The 26296-nt window shown below is 44.5% G+C and overlaps 1 protein-coding gene across 1 annotated transcript in view; it reads left to right on the forward strand.

The window, feature by feature from the left end:
* LOC124712468 (LIM/homeobox protein Lhx5) overlaps positions 1-26296 on the forward strand; it is a 477246-nt gene that overhangs the window by 432522 nt on the left and 18428 nt on the right. The window contains exon 9 of the mRNA XM_047242764.1: positions 13199-13472. Within this exon, the coding sequence (XP_047098720.1) occupies positions 13199-13472 (274 nt within the window). The remainder of the gene's footprint in view (positions 1-13198; positions 13473-26296) is intronic.

A 26296-nucleotide genomic window follows, 5' to 3' on the forward strand; every position in this document is an offset into this window, starting at 1 on the left:
AGACATGAGTTACTTAGTCTGCACGTGCCTGAGACAGCAGCGTGAATGACACTGCCCAGTTTGCTGGTGTACGACTGTGGACTATCCAACGAGTCTACAAGGTACGATGCGCCATTCGCAGCCATGTGACATGGCGTCAGAACAGTGAACGTAAATAGCTCATAAACAACGGAGACTGGGGGTGAGTGTCATGCTGTTATGTCCGCACTATAACACAAGAAATATTCCGTGATAACCAAATTTATTTGACCTTCTGTCACTCAAAACAAAACTTAAGTTCGACTACACAACACCTCGATGGCTGTAGTGCCAAGGAGAAATCAGAGTCACTAGTAGAGAATACAAGCCCAAACCACTGCCAACCAGTCAATACCGCCGCGTCGCAAGTTTCCAGCCAGGGAGGCCACAGTACGGTTCGGTCGTCGTGAATCCAGCAGCCGAGTAGTAACACAGTCATCGTCGAAGATTGGTTAAACGGGCTCAGGGAGCTCGCTTAAATCCGCAGGTCCGGCCAGTCAGAGTGTCGGTAGATGGCGCCCTTATACGGCTGCTCACTCTGGTGGCAAGGGCAGCGCCGCCAGGGTAATCCGTATCGCTAGTGGTGTATACGCTGCCGCTAACCCCGCGACGACGCGTTCACTGGCGCCAGTTTGCTGACATCGTGTGCGGCGCCAGCGGTACTCGCCGTGTGCCGCGCGTGTTGTAGCACGCCGCGCCGAGTTGACGGCTGCTGTGCGGCGGCCTATACGACACATGCCTAGCCAATCACAATCGGTTTTGAAACCGCCAGGAATTGCTGCCGTCAGTGAATGCAGGTCCGTCGCAACTAGTTTCCTATTGAGCAGAACGAAGGTAACTGCATGTAGTAGCCATTTGCTGTCGGGTATGTACCAAGTCAACGGACAGTCGACAGTCAGCACGACCGCTTCTTACAGACAAACTGAATTATACCGTGCTAACGTTTCGTACGCTCGACACTTTTACCGGATATCATACGTTTATTCGACAACATTTACTGATATTAGCTGTCACTCAACGTCCTTGGATAAGTCGTGCCTGCATCAGTAGTCCTGCTTATTACTGCTTAATTGTTGCAGATTACAGAGCAGCTTCCTGGGGACCTATGAAGACATTAGACTTATCTGGAACCCTCTTTCGAGGTTACGTGTCCAGAAGCGGCGCTAACACGTGCTGTGCGCGGAAACGCATCAGATAAACACAGGAGCGCGGCTCCGCAGAAGCACTGCTTTGGGAAGCAGGTTGCCGGCGGAATTGTAATTACCGGAGCGCGTGAAAAACAGGCGCGGATAGCATCTAGAGATGTTTCCCTCTGGCGCTGGCCTCGCACGCCGAGTCTTCACGCCGTTGTCGAAAGCTGCCGCAAGCCGGGCTGGGCGGCGGGGCGTGACGGCAGCCGCCTGCGATCTGGTTAGGGAGCTCTCTGGAGAACTCACTGCTGGCGGGACAGCGAGGATGCGAGAGCTGCCTCTCGATGTTTTCAGGATGGGGAGGTACAGAGCTATTCAGAACTACCTGCAGGGTTTCACAAGACGGAAACCACGAGACACACAGAAAACTGCCACATATCAGTGTGTAGAACACATCTCCAAGTTTCGATTCCTTACATGCGCCGTGGCATAGTTGCACTAGAGGACGGGGGTGTCAGAACATCTAGACAATTCATCCGTTCCGTACTGTCGCATCCAATTAGTTGGTGCGTGCTGATAAGCAAACCAGTAAATGAGATTCCGAAATACACTGCCGTCGCTCCTTCCTGAGCATTTCGAGTCAGCGACCTTAGTGAACTGCACGCACGTATTGATGTTAGCTACATCACAAACGGTGCGTATATTCACCATCTGTACTATGAGTTACAAACATGGAGAGATGCTGTATCCACTGACACGTGTGTATTTTCTGTACTTCCCGTGCTGTCGTCTTTTGAAACCCCAGAGGTAGTTACGAATAATGTTGTTACAACTCATGTCTCGTGGCAAAGAACATGGCGGAACATTCCGAAGTGTGGAACAATCCCACAAATTGTACTGATTGGCGATTCCATGGAGTGCTGTGAGCACAACGACCACACATGTTAAATTAAAAGGAAGGTCAGCGTTGGCCGTAATATTGATGGTTTATTGATAGCAAAATCGATTTTCAATCACATAGTGATCATCTTCAGTGCTGTGGTGTACAAATTAAACTCATAGGCACTGGTATTAAGTTATTATCAGTAACCAAAACTGAGAAACGATAACAGTAATTCATTGTGATCGTTTCTCAGTTTTGGTTAGTGATAATAACTTTATACCAGTGCTTATGAGTTTAATTTGTACACAGCAGCACTGAAGATGATCACTATGTGATTGAAAATCGATTTTGCTATCAAGAAACCATCAATATTACGGCCAACGCTGACTTTCCATTTAATCCCACAAATGAAATTACATAATCAGAAACAGTCTGTAAAACTAGTAAGCTTGTTGCAGGACAGATTGAGCTGAGAAATAACAGCGAAGAAAAATTAGCGTTGATGTTAGCCCATCAGGTCGTTGAGCAAGCAAATTCAAGCTGTCCGCCAGATACAACTAGTGTCAGTTGTTTTCATCGCGTAAGTGATAGCGCACGAGACTGCTCAATATTCGGTTCGCGTTCGATTCTTACTACCGTCCCATCGCTCTCTTCTTCGGTTTTAGGAATCCAAACGAAAAACACCTTGAAAATCATTTCTCAGCACAACCTACCCTGGAACACACTTACAAGCTTTTCAGACTCTTTCTCACCACCCTGTATATCTCAAGATAAGGGTTCTGTTTTTGCTTCGTCAGCTGAAACTTTTTCTAGTAACTATCGTCTTATTATCTCTGTAATGAAGCAAAATAACAGAAAAATGTCCAGTGAACATGGGCTCTGAAACTCATACCTTAAGAGATAAGAGCACTCGTTCAATAGAAAGGATGTGTTTCACATTAGTAAAGACGAACAAGTGCTCGTATCTCTTAAGGTATACACTTTATAGCCCATATTTTCAACACACTTTTTCTTGTTTTGGTAATACTACCCCTTTTGAAAAAATGGAGAACAAAGGGCGATCAGAGAAAGAGATATTTCTCACAGTAGCGAAGATGAACAAGTAGCCATAGCTCTTAGCGTATGCATAACACAGCCCACTTCTGAATGTTTGTCGGTGGAGTTATGCTTCACACTCTCTATATTGCGGAGTGTAACCAAAATAAACAGGATTAATATATATGAACAACCGCCATACTTATTGACACAACTTCCGGCAGAAAGAGAAGATACTTCACATATTCTAACAGAACACAAGTTTGCAACAGCTTCGACTCATACGTCAGGCTGCTTCGTACGAGTATTTGTCATGTTGATGGAATAGAGCATTAGCGAGCGCGTTGTTATATAGTTTATTGCCGTCAATGGTCATGTAAACTGTTCGATACCTACAGCGATAGCGGCTGACTAGACAACTAGACATTATGTGTAACTCAGCAGTACTTCTTGGCTCATGGTTGCTTCAGAACGTGAGAGGAGTGAAAGGACCCTCTCTCTTCTCAGTCCTATCCTCTTAGAGGCGCGTAGTCTCATGAAAATGTTCAACTCCTAGCTTACTGTGACAGCCATCGGCCAATAAATTTTTATTGTCTGTTGATAATGGCTAGTCAATAGAAACTGGTAGAGCCATTAAAGAATTTATGCGAGCACTGACTGCAACAAACAGTGTACATAAATCAAGAAGCTATATTGATGTAGATGAAAACTATGAAGTGGAGAGGGCGGGGGTGGAGCATAAACATTCGGTCTCACGTGCAGTGTCTCGTGTTGTAAATAAGAAGATAATGAATAAGCAGGTATAATTTTCCTCACAGAAGAGCACACGAATTGCTAATAGCGAAAATGCAACAACCTGGCGAAAACTGCGAATACCAAACAAACCAAACCAAATGAACTCTTTTTAACCATAAAATTTAGCGTCGTTATTGAACAAACTGTGAACAATAATTGCAGTTAGCTATCTCCAATTAGAGTGTAAATTCAGGCCTCTACGGGACTTTGGTTTTTAGTAACGAACCGGGACACATGAATGTCGTAATAAAATACACCTATAGCAAATTTTAATCGTACATGGATAGTACAACACCAATGATTTATTTTGAGAAATATACGTAAGTGTGAGAAGCGTAAGGAGGCAACCTATACTGATGTACGAAACTTAAGGAAAAAAGTGTGTTTCGTGTGATGGGTCACACAGCTCGATGAAATTTGGACCGTACGTAGAAAGAACTGTTACAGTATAGCACAAAAGGTAGCTGAAAGAAATGTGCAATGGGACGAACAGGAACGACACCTTTATTCAAGGCCAAAAATTACACGTAAGTCATGGGGATTCATGATGGTCCCTTGTACATAGCAAAAAGCGAGACATTTCAATACTTGGAGATCTGAATGCACATGCAACATTATGTCTCTCCACACAATAACACCTGGACTACCTAAGCGATAATTGTTCGACAATGCTGGACGGATGCTCATATGTCGAGAACAGGGAACACGTAATGTTCCCAGGAGCACTGTGTCATTCCCTAAATTTTGAAATAGATGTAGTAACAACAATTAAGTAGCACATGAAAGTTGAGATGCAAATGAAGACAGAAGTAGCCTGACGTTGTTTAGTTCGGCTATTTTAATTTTGTAGGTTTTTAGAGTATTGTGTCTACTATTTCTCGAATGCGCTAGAATAAATTTAGTAAAGCTGCTGTTTCAGTACTGCGCAACAGCTACAACACGAACCTTGTATCATAATAGCGATTAAATTAGCCGTGACTTGCAACGCTGACTCCTGCTGCCAATACCGATGGCCGGAAACTAATTACTGGTTTCGCGTGTTGTTGTTGTTGATGGAAGCAACCCAAACAACGGCGCAAATGGCACCTGCACCACCATATATGAGATATAGCCTCCACAGCGACGACGCGCGTGCAAGTGTGCTTACATTTTAAGTATTATTGCAAGGAGCAGCTACTGTGATCACACAACTGGTCCTGTTTATGCTAATGTTGCCCTTAATGCAATCGATGCATCAGGGTTGCGCGCCCTGGAGAGGTTAACATCGACGTAGGTTGGTTTGGAGAGGAGGAAATTCGTGTCTGTGCTCGGCTTGTAGCTACAACTCAAACGTCCGAAACGTCCCCTTAGAAAAATTGTACATGACTGTCCTTAAACTGACACACAATATTTTTAGCGCAACGCAATCTGACTTTCAAAAATCCCTACAAAAGAATGGCCCTGACCAACATTAACCTATACCTTTCACAAATCACCTACCTCACAAAAATCTTCGTTACTCGAACTACTGCAATACAGCGAGCGCCACTACTGCCAGCTAAATAAAAGATCCTTAACTACTGAAGGCACTAGCTACTGGTAGGCATAGTTAGCAAATGAAAGATTTTGATAGAGAACAAACAATGTATTTACCTTAATAGTGTCCAAAAGTGATTTTTTTATATATATATATATATATATATATATATATATATATATATATATCAGTCCATGATATCCAATATTACAAATTCCGCCATTTCTCTCCCCACATCCACCACTGCTGGCGGCTCACCTCCAACTGCGTAACGCTACGCGCTGGTAACAGCCAACTGCCCAACACTACAATGGCCAACAACAATGCAAAGCAGCCACAGACTGCACACAACACAGCCAGCGATTTTCATACAGAGCGCTACGTGGCGTTACCAAATATAAAAACCTAAACAGCCTACTTACACAACGTGTGTTTAGTCTGAAGTCACTCTGTGTTATCACTGCAAGCGTTGTTGTAGAGCACAGAAGAATATCACGCAATTTGTGTTATAAATGGCTTAAAATTTGTAATGGCGTTCATGTAACTCGTCAGGGTTCCTTCTATCTCTAAAGCATTGACGTCCTTTCGATTTTCAATAAAAGGTGCTTCTGAGAGCCAATGTCTTCGCTATTGTCTGCTCTCACACTCTCAGTGCCCGTTCGATTGTAATAGTTAAGTAACCTTTTTAGTTTATTTAAAATTTCACGTAATGCTTCATCGGACGTACTAAAAGCTGTTTGCTGTTGTCTTCCCCTAATATATGGATGTAAGTGTCGGATCTCTTGCTGTATCGAGTTAAATGGAGCACTGACTAAGACAGCCGCAGTCGCAATTGAAAGGACAATTGTTCAAACTCCTGATCGGTCATCCAAATTTAGATTTAAGTTTTCAGGATATTCTCGAAATCGTTTAAAGAAACGGCGCAATAGTTCCTCTGAAAAAAAAGAAGGTTAGTGATTTCCTCCTCCAATCGTGATTCCTACTCTATCTCTTATACCATCGTCGTAAGTAGGATGTTAAACCCTAACCTTCCTCATCCATTCTGTAAGTGTACGGTTTATATGGCTCTAATGAGCGCTTTTGCTGTGAAATTTCGTGTTAGTGGTTGTGTGAGTGTAGAATGAAACCAATGGAGAGTTGAAAACGTGGTATTAGCCTCTAGTCTGTTTTCATTGTCAAGTTGGTGATTATTAACTGGACGCCACAACCCTCCTCTCTTCACAAATTAAACTGCAACTGTTAACAGTTCTTATACCGTCGGGTCTCGAACCTTGTACCTTACGGTTGCGCATAACTACCCCTTACGTGCTTTTACTACTCATGGCACGGAGACAATCATATTGGTATTTACGAATTAAAGTCCCATTCCGGAATAATCTTTAAATTAGCTGGATGAAGTTTCATAACGTGACAGTGAGCATTGGCAATATATCACGGAAGATGCCCATAGACGTGTCTAGTCTAGATGGGATCTCATCGTCGTTCCAAAGATCGTGGAATGTGGAGCAGAGGATAAAAAAAACTGGAGTTACAGTAGTAAAGAAGCGAAGCTCAAATTCCTGTCACAAATGTCTTGAGATATACGTACACCATTTCACCTACATGAGTAGGCACCTAACCCACTTCCTGAAGTTATGATGCGTAATGCTGTAGGAAAACAACTACACAGTCGACCACATTCTCTGAATCCAGAATTCAGTGAGAAAACACAGTTAATGGCTTGAAATACGCTGGGTCATGAAGTAATTGAAAACAAAAACAACTACAAGATATTAATATTAATACAGCTAACATTGTGACAAGTACATCTTCAGGCGCCGGCCGGTGTGGCCTTGCGGTTCTAGGCGCTTCAGTCTGGAACCGTGTGACCGCTACGGTCGCAGTTCGAATCCTGCCTCGGGCATGGATGTGTGTGATGTCCTTAGGTTAGTTAGGTTTAAATAGTGCCAAGTTCTAGGGGACTGATGACCACAGATGTTAAGTCCCATAGTGCTCAGAGCCATTTGAACCATTTTTGAACATCTTCAGGCTATGGCCGGCCGAAGTGGCCGTGCGGTTAAAGGCGCTGCAGTCTGGAACCGCAAGACCGCTACGGTCGCAGGTTCGAATCCTGCCTCGGGCATGGATGTGTGTGATGTCCTTAGGTTAGTTAGGTTTAACTAGTTCTAAGTTCCAGGGGACTAATGACCTCAGCAGTTGAGTCCCATAGTGCTCAGAGCCATTTGAACCATTTTTCTCTGGCTATGATACCACGTGATCATGTGGATACCGGATATTGATCAGAGAGGAAATCGATTATTTCTACCTTCTCTGTGATGTGGATACTGGCTGGACGTTGTTATACATCACCTGGTATAGTAGAGGGGCGAGAAAGTGATGTATTATGACACTGAAATTAATTGCAAATAAAATATAAGACCTACAAATACTGCCGAATATGTCATCCCTACTGCATAAAGAACAACTTAATTTCCTGCACTCGAAAAGAAAGCTTTTATAATCACGTCACACACCGTGGACAACTATGGTTCACGTATTTCCTCCAACTAAATAGCAACACTCGCTGTGGAGACTGGAGATAATTTCCCTACAGGCTGATGTTGCAGACTCATCCTGTGCTTCAGTGCTCCTCCTTGTGCGGTTTGACATCCCGTTGATAATGAGGTCTTTAGAGGTGCCAAATAACAGTCGTGTCATCGATAAGGAGCAACTGACGTTACGTGAAGTGGTCTGCCCCCACTGTACAGAGAAAGATGTGCCATCATCTTATGGGAAGACATCCGTCCTAACCCAAAGATCCCCGGCGACACTGCCACGCTCAAACAAATAAGTGAAATAGTAATCCAAGGATCTTGTCTCGTTGTCCTCGTCCCTCCTTTTTGTTTCTACTCAGTAGATCATTACGCTTCAATCTCACTGCCATTTTGCTCTGCGCTCCAAGGAGTCGTTCTGATTTTATGTAGTATTGCTATTAGGCATGGCACATTCATCTACCTCCTGCATCAGAGTTATGACATGTACAGTATAGCGTTAAAAAATATGTTACTGTCTCCCACAATTTCAGATACCAAACGTTAACATATTTACGAATGTATTTCTCTCCTCAGAACATCAGAAGCCGAAATTAACGAGTTTCACATCAATTCGCTTTGTATCACGATCCGTGCCCAGCGCAGAGTTCTAAAAGACTTCTTCATATAACAAATACATGTCAACATTTATCAAAGTATATTTCGTTGCAACATGAAATGTTATGATAAAGACAGAATAATGTAATTACAGCAGACTACAACTGTAACACAACTGGTGCTTTCGTGCCTCAGACGTGAGGAAGAAAAATTTGTTCGTTACAGCTTTAGATCCCCCTACCATAATGGATATCGAAAGTACTGTGCATCTCTTTAACGGAAAAATATTAGTAGAATATCATTAGAACCTCGTTACTGTGTTGGACTGGCTGAGAGTAAATGAAATATATTAGTGCTCCAAAACTTACGCTTATGATATTGTTTTCTCTGCAATGCCCCATTGAGGTTCCGCAATCCTCGAAAGAGATTTACTTCATGAAGACCAAGCCAAACGCAGTACTGCATTAAAATAGCGAAGTTTCAGTTTGAAATGCACGATATACATCCGTTGCCTTCCTTGTTCGATACGAACTTCCCTTCCGGAGAGGGATGTGTGTGAAGCTCAGTTAAGTAAGAGCATATTTTCTCTCCGGAGAGTTTTACCGTTCTCCCTTCTTGCCAGCTACTGCCACCGAGAGGGAAACTTGGTGCCCTCCAGCCACGGCTGGGCGGGTGCCCTTTGAGGACGCGGCCGGCGCCACCACCTTGGGCCGAATCTCAAAGGCCCTGCGTGACCGGCGTGGGCGGAGGGCGCCAAGTTGGCGCGATCAATCTTGCGGTGGGAACAGCCGACTGCCACCGCCTTTGCATCTCAAAGGCGCGTCTCGCAGGCACGCCCCCCCCCCCCCCCCCTCCCCGGCTCAAGGCCGGAGACCCGGCGAAAAAGCCAGCGCGCTTCTTTTGTGAGTCCCGACGATTCGGCGGCGCCATTTGCGCGTTGCCGCATGTTTTGCTGGCGCGAGTAAAGGAGGCACCGGTCCCCCGCAGTCACTCCTTGCAGTGTGCAAACCACTGGGAATTCGCTGCAAGGCGAGAAAAAGATCACAAAGCGAAGGAGACTTCACACGAAGAGCCTCTATGCTCTTAAGTGAACAGACAAATAAAACATCTCGCAGGGACTAAGTCATTATTTTGTGTGTCTCGTGACAGCGAGCGGAAGAGATTGTTTGTTTCTAGCCAGAAAGTTAGGACTGAAAATAGACTACAAAACAAAGACAGTGAATACCACTGGGGAATGGAAAAGGGAAAAAACCTAAAGTCGTCTCTCAAAAGGTGGAAAAATTTGAATAATAGAAAGAATGTATAACAAATATAAACAGGAGGAGATAGTGGATAAAAAGAGTGGGTGGAAAAGATGAAATTTGCCTTCTGTGTGACCACAGAGGTATATACAAAAAATTAATCTATCTGTTGACGCGAAACGTAAGGTATTACACGGTAACGGCGAGAAATGCAATTGTATAGACCGCTAAGAGACATCCGCCCACTCAACACGGATGGTCGGAGCGTCGTTCCCTTTCGAATACAGAACTCGAGTTACCACGTATCTAGTGTGTTCTAATGTTCCATTGGCCAAATACGCTTGGCGTCATACATATAAATGTGGTTGGAAGACAACCTGCTACCACCGAGTAGTTGCTGTTATGAGCTGGCATCTTTGCATGCACAGCTTTGTTACACGGTCCAGTGGGGTTATTCATTTCATCTCGTCACCATCGACGCCCAAATCGCCGAAGAGGCGTCAAATAGGAAGACTCGCACCATTCGATCGAACAGCCACAACACTGACAAAGAACTTGGGAAATTGAGACATCCATCTGTATGATGTATACATTCTCTAACCTGGATCTATGCAGTGATTCGGATGTGAAGGACGTTGTAAAGCTGTCTTATTTTCCCCTGAGACAAGCTGGCCCACAAATCTTGTAACTGATTCCATATATACTTTGTATGTGCACTGGGACGGAGTTGTCATTCGATCTGATCCTACACATCTACTAGCTAATCTGGGGATCTTGCTGACCGCCAGTCTACCTCAGTATCAGGCAGACAGTTCATGCAGACACGTGCCATGTGTGGGCGAGCGTCGCTCTGTTAAAAAATCGTACCTTGCTAAGTTGCACGGAAGATAATTCCCTCAATCAGTACCAGCCAAGACTTGGTCCCCAGACAATGATACCGGTGTATCACCGCCGTGCCTCTCCGAAACACTGGAAGGAGGACCTCGCCGCCATATTCGCCAATGGTGGTCACACGGGGTACTGCAGAATCGCGATTTATTGCGGAACACAATACAACACCATGTATCAACAGTCCATGATTCCACATCACGGCACCACGACAAGCACAGGCATCTATTTTGTACTATTAGCTATAAGACGGTTATTCCCTAGTCTAGCAGCAGCATGGCAAAGATGTTGCAAGAGTCCATGGCATGTTATCGCATAGCAGGCGGAGATGCGAAAGGGTTGCATGTGCTTGGTGCACAATTCTGCAATGTTTCCTTCTTGTGGTCAGAAGTCGTCGACGAGAACTTAAGCGACGAATAGGCCTGCCTTCATGTTCCGATCCAGCCCAACATCGGGCCACAGTCACATCCAAAAGTCCCACGATGCACGATGCAACCAGCCGATCAAATTGAGTCTCACAATGAGGCTATTATCATAACTCCATGATGTGCTCATAACGCTATCTCACACGAATACGTGGCATATATGGCCTTCACAGTAATCACTAAGCATCTGACACTTTTGAAACCCGTCATGGACCTACGAGGCCTGGTACCAACACTAAACACGAGTAACACTTCTCCACTTTGGTGGGCTTTCTACCTGTCACATACAGTTGCAACTTTTAATCATTTACTTACAGGCCAGTGGTGTGTACGTGTAGCAAATTACGTTGATACCCCACCATGTCTTGGTTGGTTAATCGGTTTGGAGGGAAGGATAGGGAAGGAATTCGGCCGCGCCCTTTCAAAGGAACCGTCCCGGCATTTGCCTGAAGCGATTTAGGTAAGTCACAGCAAACGTAAATCAGAATGGCCGGACGCCGGTTTGAACCGTCGTCATGCCGAATGGCCGACCATGTTCTGGATGTCCACTTTTTTTGTCAGACATTGTAGATCAGTGTTTACTTTCATTGATCTGTCTTTAAGCAGTGGTGTCGTCCGATATCCAGAAACTAGTGACAGACATCACTTGTATAAAGTCTGGTTAGGTTTTTCTTGACTGTGACTCTAGATGTGTCCTGTGTTAAGATACTGTCTTGAGGTACTGTGTGACTAGCAAAATGGAGCTATGTGTCAACTAAATTAGCGTTTGGAGGATATATGTCCACTTGGAAAGTGTTTGTGTGGCGTCGGACGGATGCACGACGCAGTCATTGTCTTCTGCAGTCTCTGTGGTGTCTGACCATAACTATGTTACACCTGAGTCGTAGGCAGTTCGGCACTCTTCTATGTAGGTTGTGTCCCATATCTCTGGAGGACACAGCTTCATATACAGGGTGCCCCAGAAATGTTGCAACAAACTTAGAGGGATTGTAGAGGGTATCTTGAGAAACAAATTAAAGATAGGAACACATGCCCAGAAATATTATCCAACGACATTAGAGAGCGTCGAAGCTATAGGTGGCAGCGCCTGCCACTAGGCCACCCCCCGGCGGCTAATGTGAGTTTGTGTGCTGACGGACCCCAGGCCGAACGTCTCGCAACGTTGTTTCTTATTAAGTGATCGCGACTGATTGCCACGATCAACATTGGAGAAGATGGAGGTAGCTGCTGCGCAGGCAGGGCTTGTCTCCTACGAATGCAATGTTCTGTTGTGTCGCTGGATGATGGTTTTGGACACGGGTTTCCATTCACAGTGTATTGTCCTGGAATCCTCTAAAATATGCACTCTTTTTCGGTATACAGAAATAAACTGCAGATGGAAACCCATGTCCGAAATCGTCATCCATCAAGGCAAACGAGCATCGCATTCGTAGGAGCCAAGGCCTGTCTGTGGAGCAATTATCTCCATCTTCTCTGCTGGCTATCATGACAATTAGTCTCGATCCCTGAATAGTAAACGACATTGCGAGACGTGGTTCCTATGATTCGTCAGTGTGCAAAGTACGTTTGCTGCCGAAGAGGTGGGTCTAGTGGCGCCTTTCGGCCGCGGGCCGTTCTTCGGCAGCTCGCGCAAGATGCGCGGCTTCCCCATGAATCTGAGTCCCGGCATTTATAACTTCGACGCTCTGTGGCGTCGTTAGATAACTTTTCTCGAGCTTCACTCTACAACTCCACATTTCTGGGTCACACTATATAATTTTGTCTTAGTCTCTTTCCTTATTTTGCAAATTTTGTGTAATTTCTTTCCATGCACGAAATTTATATATGTGTGTAACAAAACACTACCAGCAAATAACTAGCGATTCTAGTGGGTGTCTCAAGAAACAAGCTGACGATAGACACCCACGTCCGGAAGTATCATCCAACGACGCTACAAGGTGTCGAAATTGTATGTGTTAACGCCTGCCGGTAAGCAATATCTTCGGCAGCAAACATGAGTTTGTACGCTGACGTACCTAAAGCTGAGCTTTTGGCAAGATTCAGGACGGTGGGAGCTATTTCAGCATACAAACTCACGTTAGCTGCGTGTCGTGTCGCCAGTTCGTCACTCGCCGGCACTCAGTGTTGGTCTGCCGACAGGTGTGGTTCCAGAACAAGCGCAGCAAGGAGCGGCGGCTGAAGCAGCTGACGTCGATGGGCCGCGGGCCGTTCTTCGGCAGCTCGCGCAAGATGCGCGGCTTCCCCATGAACCTGAGCCCGGGCGCCGGCCTCGACGACCCGCCGCCCGGCTTCCCCTACTTCGCCGCCGACGGCAAGTTCGAGTTCGGCTACGGCGGGCCCGCCGGCTTCCACCACGAGTTCTTCCCCGGCCACCACCCGCACCAGGCGCAGCCGCTGCCCTTCGCCGGACCAGGTCAGCACCAGCCCTAGTCGTAAACCTCGAAAAAACCTAGGCTGCCACTATGAAACTTGCTGATGGAGTTAGTATTTCCTTAAAAATGAGCCACATTTCCCACAATTACAAGTGGCCTCCCAGAAACTTTGCTTGTATAGGTCAACATTTTAGCTATTCAGGACACGTTCCATTCGAAAACATCTCTTCATCTCTCTGAAAATGCCTGCCTCGTAATGTTATCATCAGCCGAGGAAAGTGGAGGACGTCACGAGCTGTCTACATCTACATCCATACTCCGCAATCCACCTGACCGTGTGTGGTGGAGGGTACCTTGAGTGCCTCTATCGGTTATTCCTTCTATTCCAGTCTTGTATTGTTCGTGGAAAGAAGGATTGTCGGTATGCTTCTGTGTGGGCTCTAATCTCTCTGATTTTATCCTCATGGTGTCTTCACGAGATATACGTAGGAGGGACCAGTGTACTGCTTGACTCTTCGGTGAAGATATGTTCTCGAAACTTCAACCAAAGCCCATACCGAGCTACTGAGCGTCTCTCCTGCAGAGTCTTCCACTGGAGTTTATCTCTCATCTCCGTCACGCTTTCGCGATTACTAAATGATCCTTAAACGAAGCACGCTGCTCTCCGTTGGATCTTATCTCTTCTATCAACCCTATCTGGTACGGATCCCACACTGCTGAGCAGTATTCAAGCAGTGGGCGAACAAGCGTACTGTAACCTACTTCCTTTGTTTTCGGATTGCATTTCCTTAGGATTCTTCCAATGAATCTAAGTCTGGCATCTGCTTTACCGACGATCAACTTTATATGATCATTCCATTTTAAAACACTCCTAATGCGTACTCCCAGATAATTTATGGAATTAACTGCTTCCAGTTGCTGACCTGATATATTGTAGCTAAATGATAAGGGATCTATCTTTCTATGTATTCGCAGCACATTACACTTGTCTACATTGAGATTAAATTGCCATTCCCTGCACCATGCGTCAATTCGCTGCAGATCCTCCTGCATGTGTGATCTCAATTCGGGGCACGGTGCAAAAGCTGACAGCCCAGAGAAGCTACATGTGTGACTGAGTTGTGCGTTGAGCAAAACCGCGCCTTTGTGCTGCATCCCACGACGCTTCATCTTGAAAGCCTCCCATAACCTTATCAGGACATTTTTTTATCATGTTCCTGTGACGATTTTCACTCAGCATAACCTTGACCGATAATAGTTGGGTGTTCCTATTATTCGGCGGTGGTCAATGCATATGTTTCCACTGCTTGCTTTGTTGCTTCATCTCGAAGTCATAATGATGCACCCAAAAGCAGTCCACTGTGACTAGACGGTTAAACAAGTCACCTGACACTGCTGCAATATTTCTGCTGATGCCTCTATTTCGCGAACTTGTTGAAGGAGCGTGAGCAGCCGCGACCTTTCTCAAGTTCAAAATGTCGTGCCAGTAGTTTGAAACTGCAACATGACTGATATTCACATTTTCGACTGTCATCTCGATTGTGACACGTCGGTCTTCGACCTCCAAGGTTTCCACATCCACTGCGATTCCTTGCTCTTCGCAGAAAGATGGTATTCTAGTTTATTCTTCGTCACTCAGATGAGGGGCGGTCAAAAAGTTTCCGTTCAGAGGCCGTACAGTCCAGAATCTATATGCCAATCTGGAAAAATCGCAATGCACGCTGAGGCAACCATACCCCGATGTACCAGGTTTTGGTAAAACCGTGTGCTACTGCGTGAAGAAGTCCGTAACTACCTGTTGCACATCCTCGTCCGATGGGAATCGTCGACCCTTGAAGCCGTTTTTTAAGGGACCGAAAGCATGATAATCGCGTAGAAAGAGATAAGGACTAGGTCTATAGCGCGCGTGCTCAAGTGCCTCTCCTTCAGTTCTCGGAACTTCTGAGTTACGACATTTGCAAGCAGTGTCATGAAACTGCACCACACAACTTTGTATACCAATCAACAACGCTGATTATCGACGGACATGCTGCCCCAGATACATTCTTCACTGTCCGATGGCTGTCTGCTCGTGGTTGTCCTTCAACAGTCACGAAAAGAATAACAGCAAGTTGGTCTTGTTTGATCACAACTGTGCAATAATGTCGCCGTAGTTCACGTGTCTACATTTATAAATGTAGACTAGGAAAAATAATACACTATAAGTTGTGTGCTGCTTGACAGTGTCACACCGGTTAAATATCTAAACGTAACGTTGCAAAGCAGTATGAAATGGAAAGAGCAGTTGAGTTGCTAGCAGGGGAGGTGGACGGTAGACATTGGTTTATCTGGAGAATTCTAGGAAAGTGTAGCTCATCTACTCAGGAATCCACGTGTAGTGCACGAGTGTGATACATTCAAGAGTTAGTGCGATACGTTCTTGAGTACTGATCGAGTAGGCATAAAAGTTTTCTGGGTGTGGTACCGCGTCATAATGTATAAAACTACTGCTGCTTGAGAAAAACCAACGTTCCGGCCACGGTTCAGCGGCCTTCTTCTGGCCGTTGCTTTTTCTCCAGCAGCAGTAGTTTTATACATTATGACGCGGTACCACACCCAGAAAACTTTTATGCCGATTGACTCTGGCTGCGGAAGCCTACGCTATTATACTGATCGAATGTTTTGAATCCCCACCAAGTCAGACTAAGGCAAGACATCGAACCAGTTCAGAATTATGCTTCTAGGTATAGTACCGGTAGATTCTAACAACGAGCGTGTATTGTTGAACTGAAATAGAAATCCTTGGAGGGAAGACGACGTTCCGGACTGACTGCGGAATGATTCTACCGTCGGCAACGTACAGTTCGCTTAAGGATCGCGAAGACAAAGGAAGAGAAATTAGAGCTCATACAGAAGGACACAGATAGTTGTTTTTCTTTTACTCCGTTTGCGAATGGAGCAGGAAAGGACAATGACCAACAGCCGTACAGGGTAGCGGTGATGGTGGCAACATAACATTAGGTTGTAATATGCACCACCGTAGATTTGAAGACTAATGATGCCATCTGACGGCAGTTTGAGTTATCACAATCGTAATGTTGTCTTTCCGCAGCAAAGATCAGTCTCTCATTTTTTATTGTCGTGAGTAGACGTACACGGTTCGTGAAGAATTTTAAATTGTCAATCGTAATTATTACTTGTGACTCATAAAACTGTTATTTGTGAACTTTTTCCGTGTGAGGTCAAAATACAACTTGATAATTGCATTAATAAAAATCCAAACTGGCAGTGTTACTTTCTTATTTTCAAAATGCTCATAACCTACAGCAAGTTAAAAAACCTATTGTAATTATTTAACGTGTTCATTTTTCATCAAAATCATTACTGATTCTTTATAATAGATATACGAGGTTCACTCAATAATTAAAGAGACGAATTGGTCTGGAGAAAAAGGCGTTTATTTTTACAAAACAATACTTTTTCTACTTTTCAACATAATCCCCTTGAACATATGTGTACTTGTTCCAACGGGCTACAAGCATTTTTATTCAGGCTGCAAAGAACTCTTGATGTTTGAACCAATTTCCCACATACTTTTTCACGTCCTCGTTGTCCTGGAACCTCTTCCCACGTAATGCCTCCTTCAGTGCAACAAATAAATGGATATCACTAGGAGGATGAGGTAGCACTTCCCAGCCCATTTTGTCGATGGTTTCACGGGTTAGTTGTGCAATATGAGGACGTGCGTTGTCTTGCTGGAGAGTCACACCTCTCCTCTGAGATTCACTACGTCTCTCTCTCATGGCTAGCTTCAACCTGTTTAAAAGCAAATCGAAGTAGTATTGTCTGTTCATTGTACGCTGCTCTTCGAGATAATCACAAAAAAACTGGACCTTGAGCATCCCAAAACACCGTCGACATGACTTTTGCTGCTGATGCTTGAGTTTTGAATTTCTTCTTGACGGGTGAGTTTGTGTGCTTCCATCTACATGATTTGCCTTTTTGATTCTGGCTCATAATAGTGAACTCAAGTTTCATCACAAGTTAAAATTTTGTTGAGGAAGTGCTCACCTTCTCTTTCATAATGTTCCTTTAGCTCTGTGCACACTCTTAACCTTGTTTCCTTGTGTAGCCGCGTCAACTCCTTTGGGACCCATCTTGCACATATTTTGCGCTACTTCTGCTTGTTACAGATAATGTTGCGAACTGTACCAGTACTAACTTGAATCTTAACAACTATCATTTCCACAGTCACACGGCGGTCGGCACGAAAAATGTCATCAATTCGACTTTTAGAGGTTATAAACAAAACATATGGGCTGATCCCAGTGATGCTAACTTAAAGCCATAAAAGTACCAAGCTTGCCCTACTAACTGTCTTTTCCTCTGACCAATTTGTCTATTTAATTATTGAATGACCCTCGTATAAGGTAATAAAGGTGACATTTTAAATTCAGTATTCTGATTTAAACAAGAAAGTGTTCCATATTACCACCACTTCCTCTACCCTCTGATCCGTGGTGCCACCCCCCCCCCCCCCCCCACCTCCGTCGCATGTTCGAGTCCTCCCTCGGTTATGGGTGTGTGTGTGTGTGTGTGTGTGTCGTCCTTAGCGTAAATTAGCTTAACTAGCGTGTAAGCTTAGGGACCGATGACCTCAGCAGTTTGGTCCCATAAGACATTACCACAGATTACGAAAAGGGGTGTCCCTTCATACAAATTTCAGCACTTTGTAGCTTCGTGTAGGTTCGTATTAATAATTAGTCTCATCGTCCGCGCTGACTTTTTCCAGGAAAAAATGGTCCGCTTTTTGCATTTTAGTCAAGTAGTGGCAAGCGTCCACATTCTGGAAAATGTCTTGAACACTTGATTTAGAGATGTTGCTCTACTGCGATCTGTGACACAGTACGACCGCACGTCCACTGCTTAACACTGCCTGTTCACAACTGACTGCTCCAATGTATATCTGTTGTTACTACTATAGCTACTGCGCTGGCGTCGCCTACACACCCGGAATAAAATCGATCTCGGAACTTTTTGGACGGACGGTATACGCAAATGTACAACCTGTGACATGCTATAAAAGTACTGACGTACATTTAATGTCATACGATATTACGACGTACGCTGATCACTTGTATATAATAATGTCATTGTAATCTGTAGTGGAATAAAGTAGTTAATAGCTACGGTGGAAAATAATCAGTTTAACAAGTTTGTTGGTGTGGTCATTACTGGCATTAACTATATAATCATTCTTTTGTGAACAAAACTCGTTTATCGCGTGGAAATAAAGGTATTTAATTTCGCAGATTCGATTCACCTTGCATGTGAAAGGTACATTCAGTGGCTGTTGTATTTTTTCCTTCCTAGGTTGCATTTCACATACGAAAAATAGACGCGTAACTGTGTGCTGTGTACGATTCACTGATGATCTGGCAGTAAATTAATATGTTTAACACGGAAACTACTGTAGTTTTGGTAGCGGAAACGTTTGTTTACTTCAATTCTAAGTTGATTTCGCGATGATAATTACTTTTCATTATTGAAAGGCGTTTCATTTTGAGAAGAAGGAAGAATTAGTTCATTTCTGCAGAAAGCGTTACGCTATATTGGACAGTGTTGGTTTAACACAACACAAGCATCGACGGGTGCACTCGAGGATAGTGTAACAGGATCGCTCATGATCTGGATATACGTAAACGACTCCGCTGGTTGGCAATACTTGGAGTTGCTAACTGCTCCTCACACAAAACACTTCGTGCAGGCGTGCTAATTGTCATCTTCTGGTACGGGGTTAGCAATGACACGATACTCATTAAGATTAAAGGCCAGATACTAGATGCAGGTGTTACAGCTCTCAACGGTATTTGTCACGCCAACAAAGCGAACAAGTGCGCGTAATTAAAACCTGATGAGAACATCTCATCTCTAGAACCAACAAAACGCGAGCGTATTTCAATGGCAAGTAGAAACGAGATATATCTGACAGATGAGGTGTTTTTATTCCTCATGTCTCTACGCCACAGTAACTTTATGTGGCAGAGTAACCACGGCTCTCTTACGCCCTAATCTGTTTCAAATTATCGCGACAACGCAGCTCTCTCTAGGATATTGGAACATGTACTCCCGTTATTTTACGTCAAGGACTTTCTAAAGCAGCAGCAAACACTGTTCGACGATTTTTCATAAGAACAGACCCCAGTTTTGTGTCAGATGTTACGGAAATGGAGAAAGACAACACAATCTGCTCTGATATGACAAGGAACAGTATAGACTGTTTGCAAACTGAAACGGTCTTTTCGGAAAGAACACCACAACTGCCATACAGGATGGCTAAGAATCATTATTCACTGTAACAGCGCAATTAATTGTTTGGTAATATACGCAGACCAGTAACAATGCCCCTGCGCCCCCCAAACTCCGATTGTTTAAAGAAGTGAATGATCTTTTACAAAACAGCTCCGTTTTAATAAAATCTAGTGTTTGACGCATATCGAGTTTATGACCCCACATGTGGTACATGAAGATACTTTGCGCAAAGTTTATTGCAAATAATGTTAGCAGTAACCAAATAATAAACTGAAACATCATGCCTGATGCTGAAGTGTTACTGCACGTAAAGACTGTAGTAAGCGATTTTATGTATTTATTTTTTATTATAAGTTTTGAACAATTTGTTGGAAGTCGGTTATTTAAGTCTTTTCAATGTCGCAAGACAGACACAGTTTCTACCTTTAACTTAAGATAAGAATCTTAACGAGTGAATTGTGACGGCATTTTAAAAAACAGTGAATAATTACAGGAGATTCTGAAAATTGAAATTTTGTCTCCCTGGAAGCCGTCAGAAAGGCAACGTGCCACTGGGACCGGCTGACCGTTTTAGTTGGTGCGCGTTCCTTCCGTTAGTGGGTACTAACTATCTGCTGTACTCCGCACGGTATTAAGTCATCTGTCTCGCTCATATATTCTGATCAATTGACACGAGGCTCATCAACTTCGTCTATGCGAGGGCGGCGTGCCACTGTGCGTTGGCGAGGGAAGACTATTGCTGACGATCTCGCTGATAACAATAGCACACTAACGTTCCTTGTGTTTGTCTGGCAGTGAATTGACAGCCACCGTAGGGAGCGGCGAGAATTTGTAAGGTTCGACGGCGAGGCTCTTGACAGGACAATTTAGGTTCACGGTGTGCGCCGTGCGTTAGCCGCCCACACAGCGGCCGTAGGAAGGACCTAGTGGCCCGAGATGTCGGCGAGCGGGCGCTTTCGATTCTCCACGGGTCAGCAGGGCGCGATACCATCGCAGGCCGCGAAAGTCGGCAGCTGCAGCCCAGAATGGTTGCCGGCGCTGGCCGCCCGGTCCCTACGTCCGGGATCCTATGCCTTTATATGCGGACGCACCACTGTTAGACTGAGTCGCCGTCGTTACTGCCTGCCGACCGTCTTACAGGTAATGCGAGTTGCTGTTTACGACAATCGCTGCATGTATGAAAGCTGTAGATCTGACGGATACCAAGTCTGTTTAAGAACTGCATAAGTGGGTTGGGTTGTTTGGGGAAGGAGACCAGACAGCGAGGTCATCGGTCTTATGGGATTAGGGAAGGGCATGGAAGGAAGTCGGCCGTGCCCTTTCAAAGGAACTATCCCAGCATTTGCCTAGAGCGATTTAGGGAAATCACAGGAAACCTAAATCAGGATGGCCGGACGCAGAATTGAACCGTCTCCCAAATGCGGGTCCAGTGTCTAATCACTGCGCCGCCTCTCTCGGTCTGGACAAGTGCAAGACCTGGGCTCTGGGCTCTGGGGGTTCCGTACAATCTTAATTATATACATAGATAATAATGATTTCTCAATGGCCTGGTGCAAGTCTTTCCATTGAACGCTTCTTCGGAGACTTGCGTGTCCCAAACCTACCCCTGTTATCCAACGGGAAAGAAGACCTACAGTTTAATGTGGAATCCGAACCACTTGTTGTTTCTGGCGACTCTTCACATCGTTGAGAGGTGGGAAACAAAACTCCATGGCCGAGCGGTTCTAGGCGCTTCAGTCTGGAACCGCGCGACCGCTACGGTCGCATGTTTGAATCCTGCCTCGGGCATGGATGAGTGTGATGTCCTTAGGTTAGTTAGGTTTAAGTAGTCCCATAGTGCTCAGAGCCATTTGAACCATTTTTGCTCCCTGTTTGGTCAGGATTATTTCTTGCTAAGAGGTCAAGTATGTTTTCGCAACCATTTACAATATATGTAGGGTCCTGAACTAGTTATTCAAAGTAATTTTCCGAGAAGGCTTTCAGTGCGATTTCGGACGACGTTTTATGCCTACCACCGACTTTGAACACGTATTTTCGCCAATATATCGAGGGTAGATATAAGTCACCACCAATTATAATTGTTGGGGTACCTATTTGAAATGAGATTCAAGCTTTCTTTGAACTGTTCGCTTAGTTATAGAACCGTTTTTATACTCAAGAATTATGAGGTTTTTGGAGGACGATAATCTTCTCTGTGAAAATCAACATGGATTCTGCAAAAAGAGATCGTGAGAATCTCAGATGGCTCTGTTCGACACTAAGGTTGATGTCGCTTTGCTAGACTTCAAGAAGGCATCTGACACCGTTCCCAGCTACCGTTCAGTGAAAAAATACGAGGTTGTTGAGGATCGGACCAGGATCGATGAATGGTGCAGGCACTAGCAGTTGACCCTGAACGTAAATAAATATATTTTGCGTACATACGAAAAGAAATCCACTAGTCTACAACAACAGTATCGATGACATATTGCTGGGAACAATATCTACCGTCAAATATATAGAAGTAACTATGCAGAGCGACCTCGAGCGGAATGAGCACGTTAAGTGAATAATAGGAGAAGAAGATGCTAAACTGAGAGTCATAGGAAGAATCTTAAGGAAATTAACTCGTCCACGAACGAAGGGGCTTACAAGCCGCTTATTCGACCGATTCTTGAGTACTGTTCAACAGTCTGGGGTCGTTACCGCTGAGGACCGATGGAAGAGAGAGTAAGGATCCAATGAAGAGCGGCACGTTTGGTCACGAGATCGTTTAGTCGGCGTGAGAGAGATAAAGAAATGCTCAACGAACTCCAGCGGCAGGCGTTACAAGAGAGGCGTTGCGCATCACGAAGAGGGTAGTACTGAAATTTTTAGAGAGCACTTTCCGGAAGGGGTCAGATAACATATTACTTCCTCCCACTTATCTCTCGCGAAAACTTCGAGAAATTAGAGTCAACAAGGAGGCTTACTGACAATCATTCTTCCCATGCACCATTCGCGAAACAGGGAAGTGCCCTCGGCCACACGCCGTCAAGAAGCTTGCGAAGCACTGATGTTGATACAGATGCTCGTTTCGTATCCGCACGAAGTGATCGACTGCGCGTCTGTCACCGCGAGGCCCTCGCGCTTGCCGGGATGGTACCTTTGAAAGGCCTTCCATAATCGGATGGGACCGATCACCTCGCTGTTTGGTCGCCTCCCCAACCAGCCAGCCCTCACGCTTCTGCCACGTCGGCAGGTGTTTTTCTGCGACGCGTCGCGTGTCGGGCGGCGCAGCTCTCCGCGGCATACGTCACGCCGGCGTTTTTGCGCGGCGCAGGCGCCGGCCGGCGCCCCGCGCCCCGCTATTGGCCGCCGCGTATCGGCGCGCCGCGGCGTCGCCGGCGACCGGGACGCCCGATTCGGGACGCCGCTGCGCCGCCGGCGCCCATTATTAAAAAGACAATGGCAGCCGGCGCCGGCCGCTGCCTGACAACGAGCGATGCGCGCGCGCCTTTTTGCTCGCGCGGCTCATTCTTGTTTGGCCGCCGGGGTTTTTGCCGCGCTCGCTTTGTTCCCTTTTGTGGCGTCTCCTTTCTCGGCACCGGCCAATGACTCGGTCGACTCGTCCGCCCGCCGGGACGCCGGCCGCTCGGGAACGGCCCCGCCCCTCGGGGGCATTTCGTCAGCGGCCGACGTAAACAAACCGGCTCCGGCACCGGCTCTGCCGCGGGGGAGCTGCCCCTGTTTGATGTGCACAGCTAACGGAATGGAGGCTCTCAATACTTCAGCGCGGGCGCATGTCTCATCAGGGGACAGGGGTATAGCGACTGCTGCTACAGACTTGTGGGGTGCCTCTGATTACCTTATAAATTGCTGATAAACCAGAAGAAACAGAAATTGCAACTCTGTCCGTTTCGTGTGTAGAGACAGTGGCGTCTAGTTTTGGCACAACTTACTTTTCTTCTTACAAGGAGCCCACCCGTCAATTTAACTTTTGAAATTTTTTATATTTATTATACGTGAAGTTCACAAATATACCGAAGCATTTCGATGCAACTCTCAAAAGATTCTCGAGAAAATCGAGTGTGAAGACTTCCGAGCAACTTTAGTTGAGCCACGTTATAACTATACGAAACTACTTTCATCCGGCCATAGCTGTGGGTTTTTTCATTGCTCTGGCAGAAGGATCATCAAACTTCGACACATGAAATATTAGTTAACTTTATTATATAAATTAATAAAAGATTTAAGAATATCTTTATTTTATTTATTTAGGTAAATTTGCCTTTACCACAGGAGTAGAGTGCCCACTGTATAATTCACAACTGTCACTGACTATGGAAGCACCAGTTGATGCGCTAACAAGCAGAGGTCGTCAGCGGCGCGATCGACATTTTGAAACTATCTGTACGGTGGTACAGGTCAAGTTCCCAGGTATCACACATGCAGCTTTCACCCTGGTGGGCCATCATTTGCGAGTAAGCGACGAAAGAACAATTCCGAACTTTGTGTAATATTCAGTAGCCTTAAAAAAGGTTGCTATTGCGTTGTCTGGTTGTGTGGTGTAATGGATAATGTAAAAACTTCACATGCAAGAGGCTGTCGTTGGCATCTCGTCAGATGCACAACTTTTATTTTTAAATTGTTATCGAAATTACTTCGTTCATTATTTTTATTCAGTTAGGTAGTCCAAATGTATTTTTTTTTGTCTCTATTCCTTTGTCACATCATTTTACTCAACGACTAAACTCTTTTATTTGTTTCACTTTTTCCTTGTATCATTCTTTTTCCAACAGCAATTTTTATGAATATCAATGTGGTTATATTTGTCTATTACAACATTCAATTGTTTGAAATTTCAATCTATCAGTTAAAAAACAAAAAACGAAGGAGTCTTTTTATATTTGTGCAGTTGTGTGAAAAAATGTGTTTTTGTTACTAGATGTGCAAATTTTTTGCATGGTAATCGTCGCACAAACATTTAAAACGTAACCTAAATACCCATTGCACTGTGGACAAAATAACGTAGATGAAAATTTAAATTAAAGACGAGTTTATAAGTAAAGCGAAACCGAAGCGAAATGAGAACTAGATATAGTAAACGCAATAATGTGGCCAAAAAATCGGTGACAAAACAAAAGAAATTAAATCAATATTAATACATAAAGTTAATTAAAAACACATGAACTAAGATTTCAAGCAGAGAGAGAATGATAGGAAGAAAAATGAGACCAAATGAAGAATTTGATGATATGATTAAAGTTGTGTGACAAAGGAATGGAATTAAAGCATTACATTAAAACCAATTACTGTAATAAAAGTAATGATTGAAGAAATTTCGATAACGATACATAAATAACAAAAACTTGTACCTCTGACGAGTTTCGAACTCACAACCTCCTGCACGTGGACGTTATCCCATCCATTACACCACGCAACCGAACTAGGCATTGCAGTCTTTTTTAATGCTGTTAAGTGTCACAAAAAGTTCCGAATTTTGCTTTCGTCGATTACTCGCAAACGAGGGCCCACCAAGGTGAACGGCTTCGGTGTGTGATAACTGGGATCTTAATCTAGATTGTTTCAAAAAGTTGATAGCACCGCTAGGGAACTGTCGTTGTAAGTAACAAACTGATTGTTGAGGTAGAACGTTCGACATTTACAACAAGACAAGTTCATCTAAAACTTTAACTAATCGTCTGTCCTAGACGATGGTGTTGACTGGTACAGGCGAGATCACGATCTGGGCTGAACGCTCGCGTGTTCGACACTAGGCTGGTATCAGCGCTGCGAAGCTGGTAGAGGAGACATGTCTCCGGGAGTGTCTACCATTGGTTGTTGTCGATTGCAGAGGTCGCTAAGGCCTGTGGTTTATTTTTTTATTTTATTTTTAAACGAGGCCCGCATGGAGCACTGGTAGCGTCGGAGGAACCAAATCAGATAAGCCGATCAATGGGTTGATAGTTCGGATTTTGCTGTGCTTTTTTTTTCGCTTTTTTCTTTTTTTTTTTGTTCAGTTCTAATACCTATGTCATTTAAATATAAAATTTATGAATATATGCTGATTGACAAACACCTAACCATAAATTCGTAATTATCGATATTTTAGACAAGATCGTTGATAAACATCGTTTAAATTAAAATATTACGAACTTTTTAAACGTTTTATAAATGACCGAAAGTTAAAAATTTATATTTGGTATGGAAACTGGAATTGCGCATGTCATAATTAATTAGAAACGCGAAGATAAGAATTTCGCATCAAAATTGGGATTAGAAACATGTTAGCACATTTGATTCAAGTTATGTAGGTAGGTATTTAAGCTAACAAAAAATACAGCTTCGAACTCGATTTTCTCTAGAGTTATTTAGAGTTGTATCGAACTGCTTTGGGATATCGATATTTGTGTTCCCAGCTTCGCATACCATAAATGTAAGAAATTACAAAATTCTGACTGCAGGGTGGTCTCGCTGTAGGTGTTAGCCCCGTCTAGTACGTTGTCCGCTGTACTCGAGATTTGGAAAATTTATTTTGTTGTAATTTTGTGGCTGAATGGCCTTCCCGTCACCGTAGTATTCAGTTCCCCGAGACAGGGAAGTCGCGTGTGCG

Source organism: Schistocerca piceifrons, chromosome 8 (assembly GCF_021461385.2).
Source record: "Schistocerca piceifrons isolate TAMUIC-IGC-003096 chromosome 8, iqSchPice1.1, whole genome shotgun sequence".
Classification (NCBI taxonomy): domain Eukaryota; kingdom Metazoa; phylum Arthropoda; class Insecta; order Orthoptera; family Acrididae; genus Schistocerca; species Schistocerca piceifrons.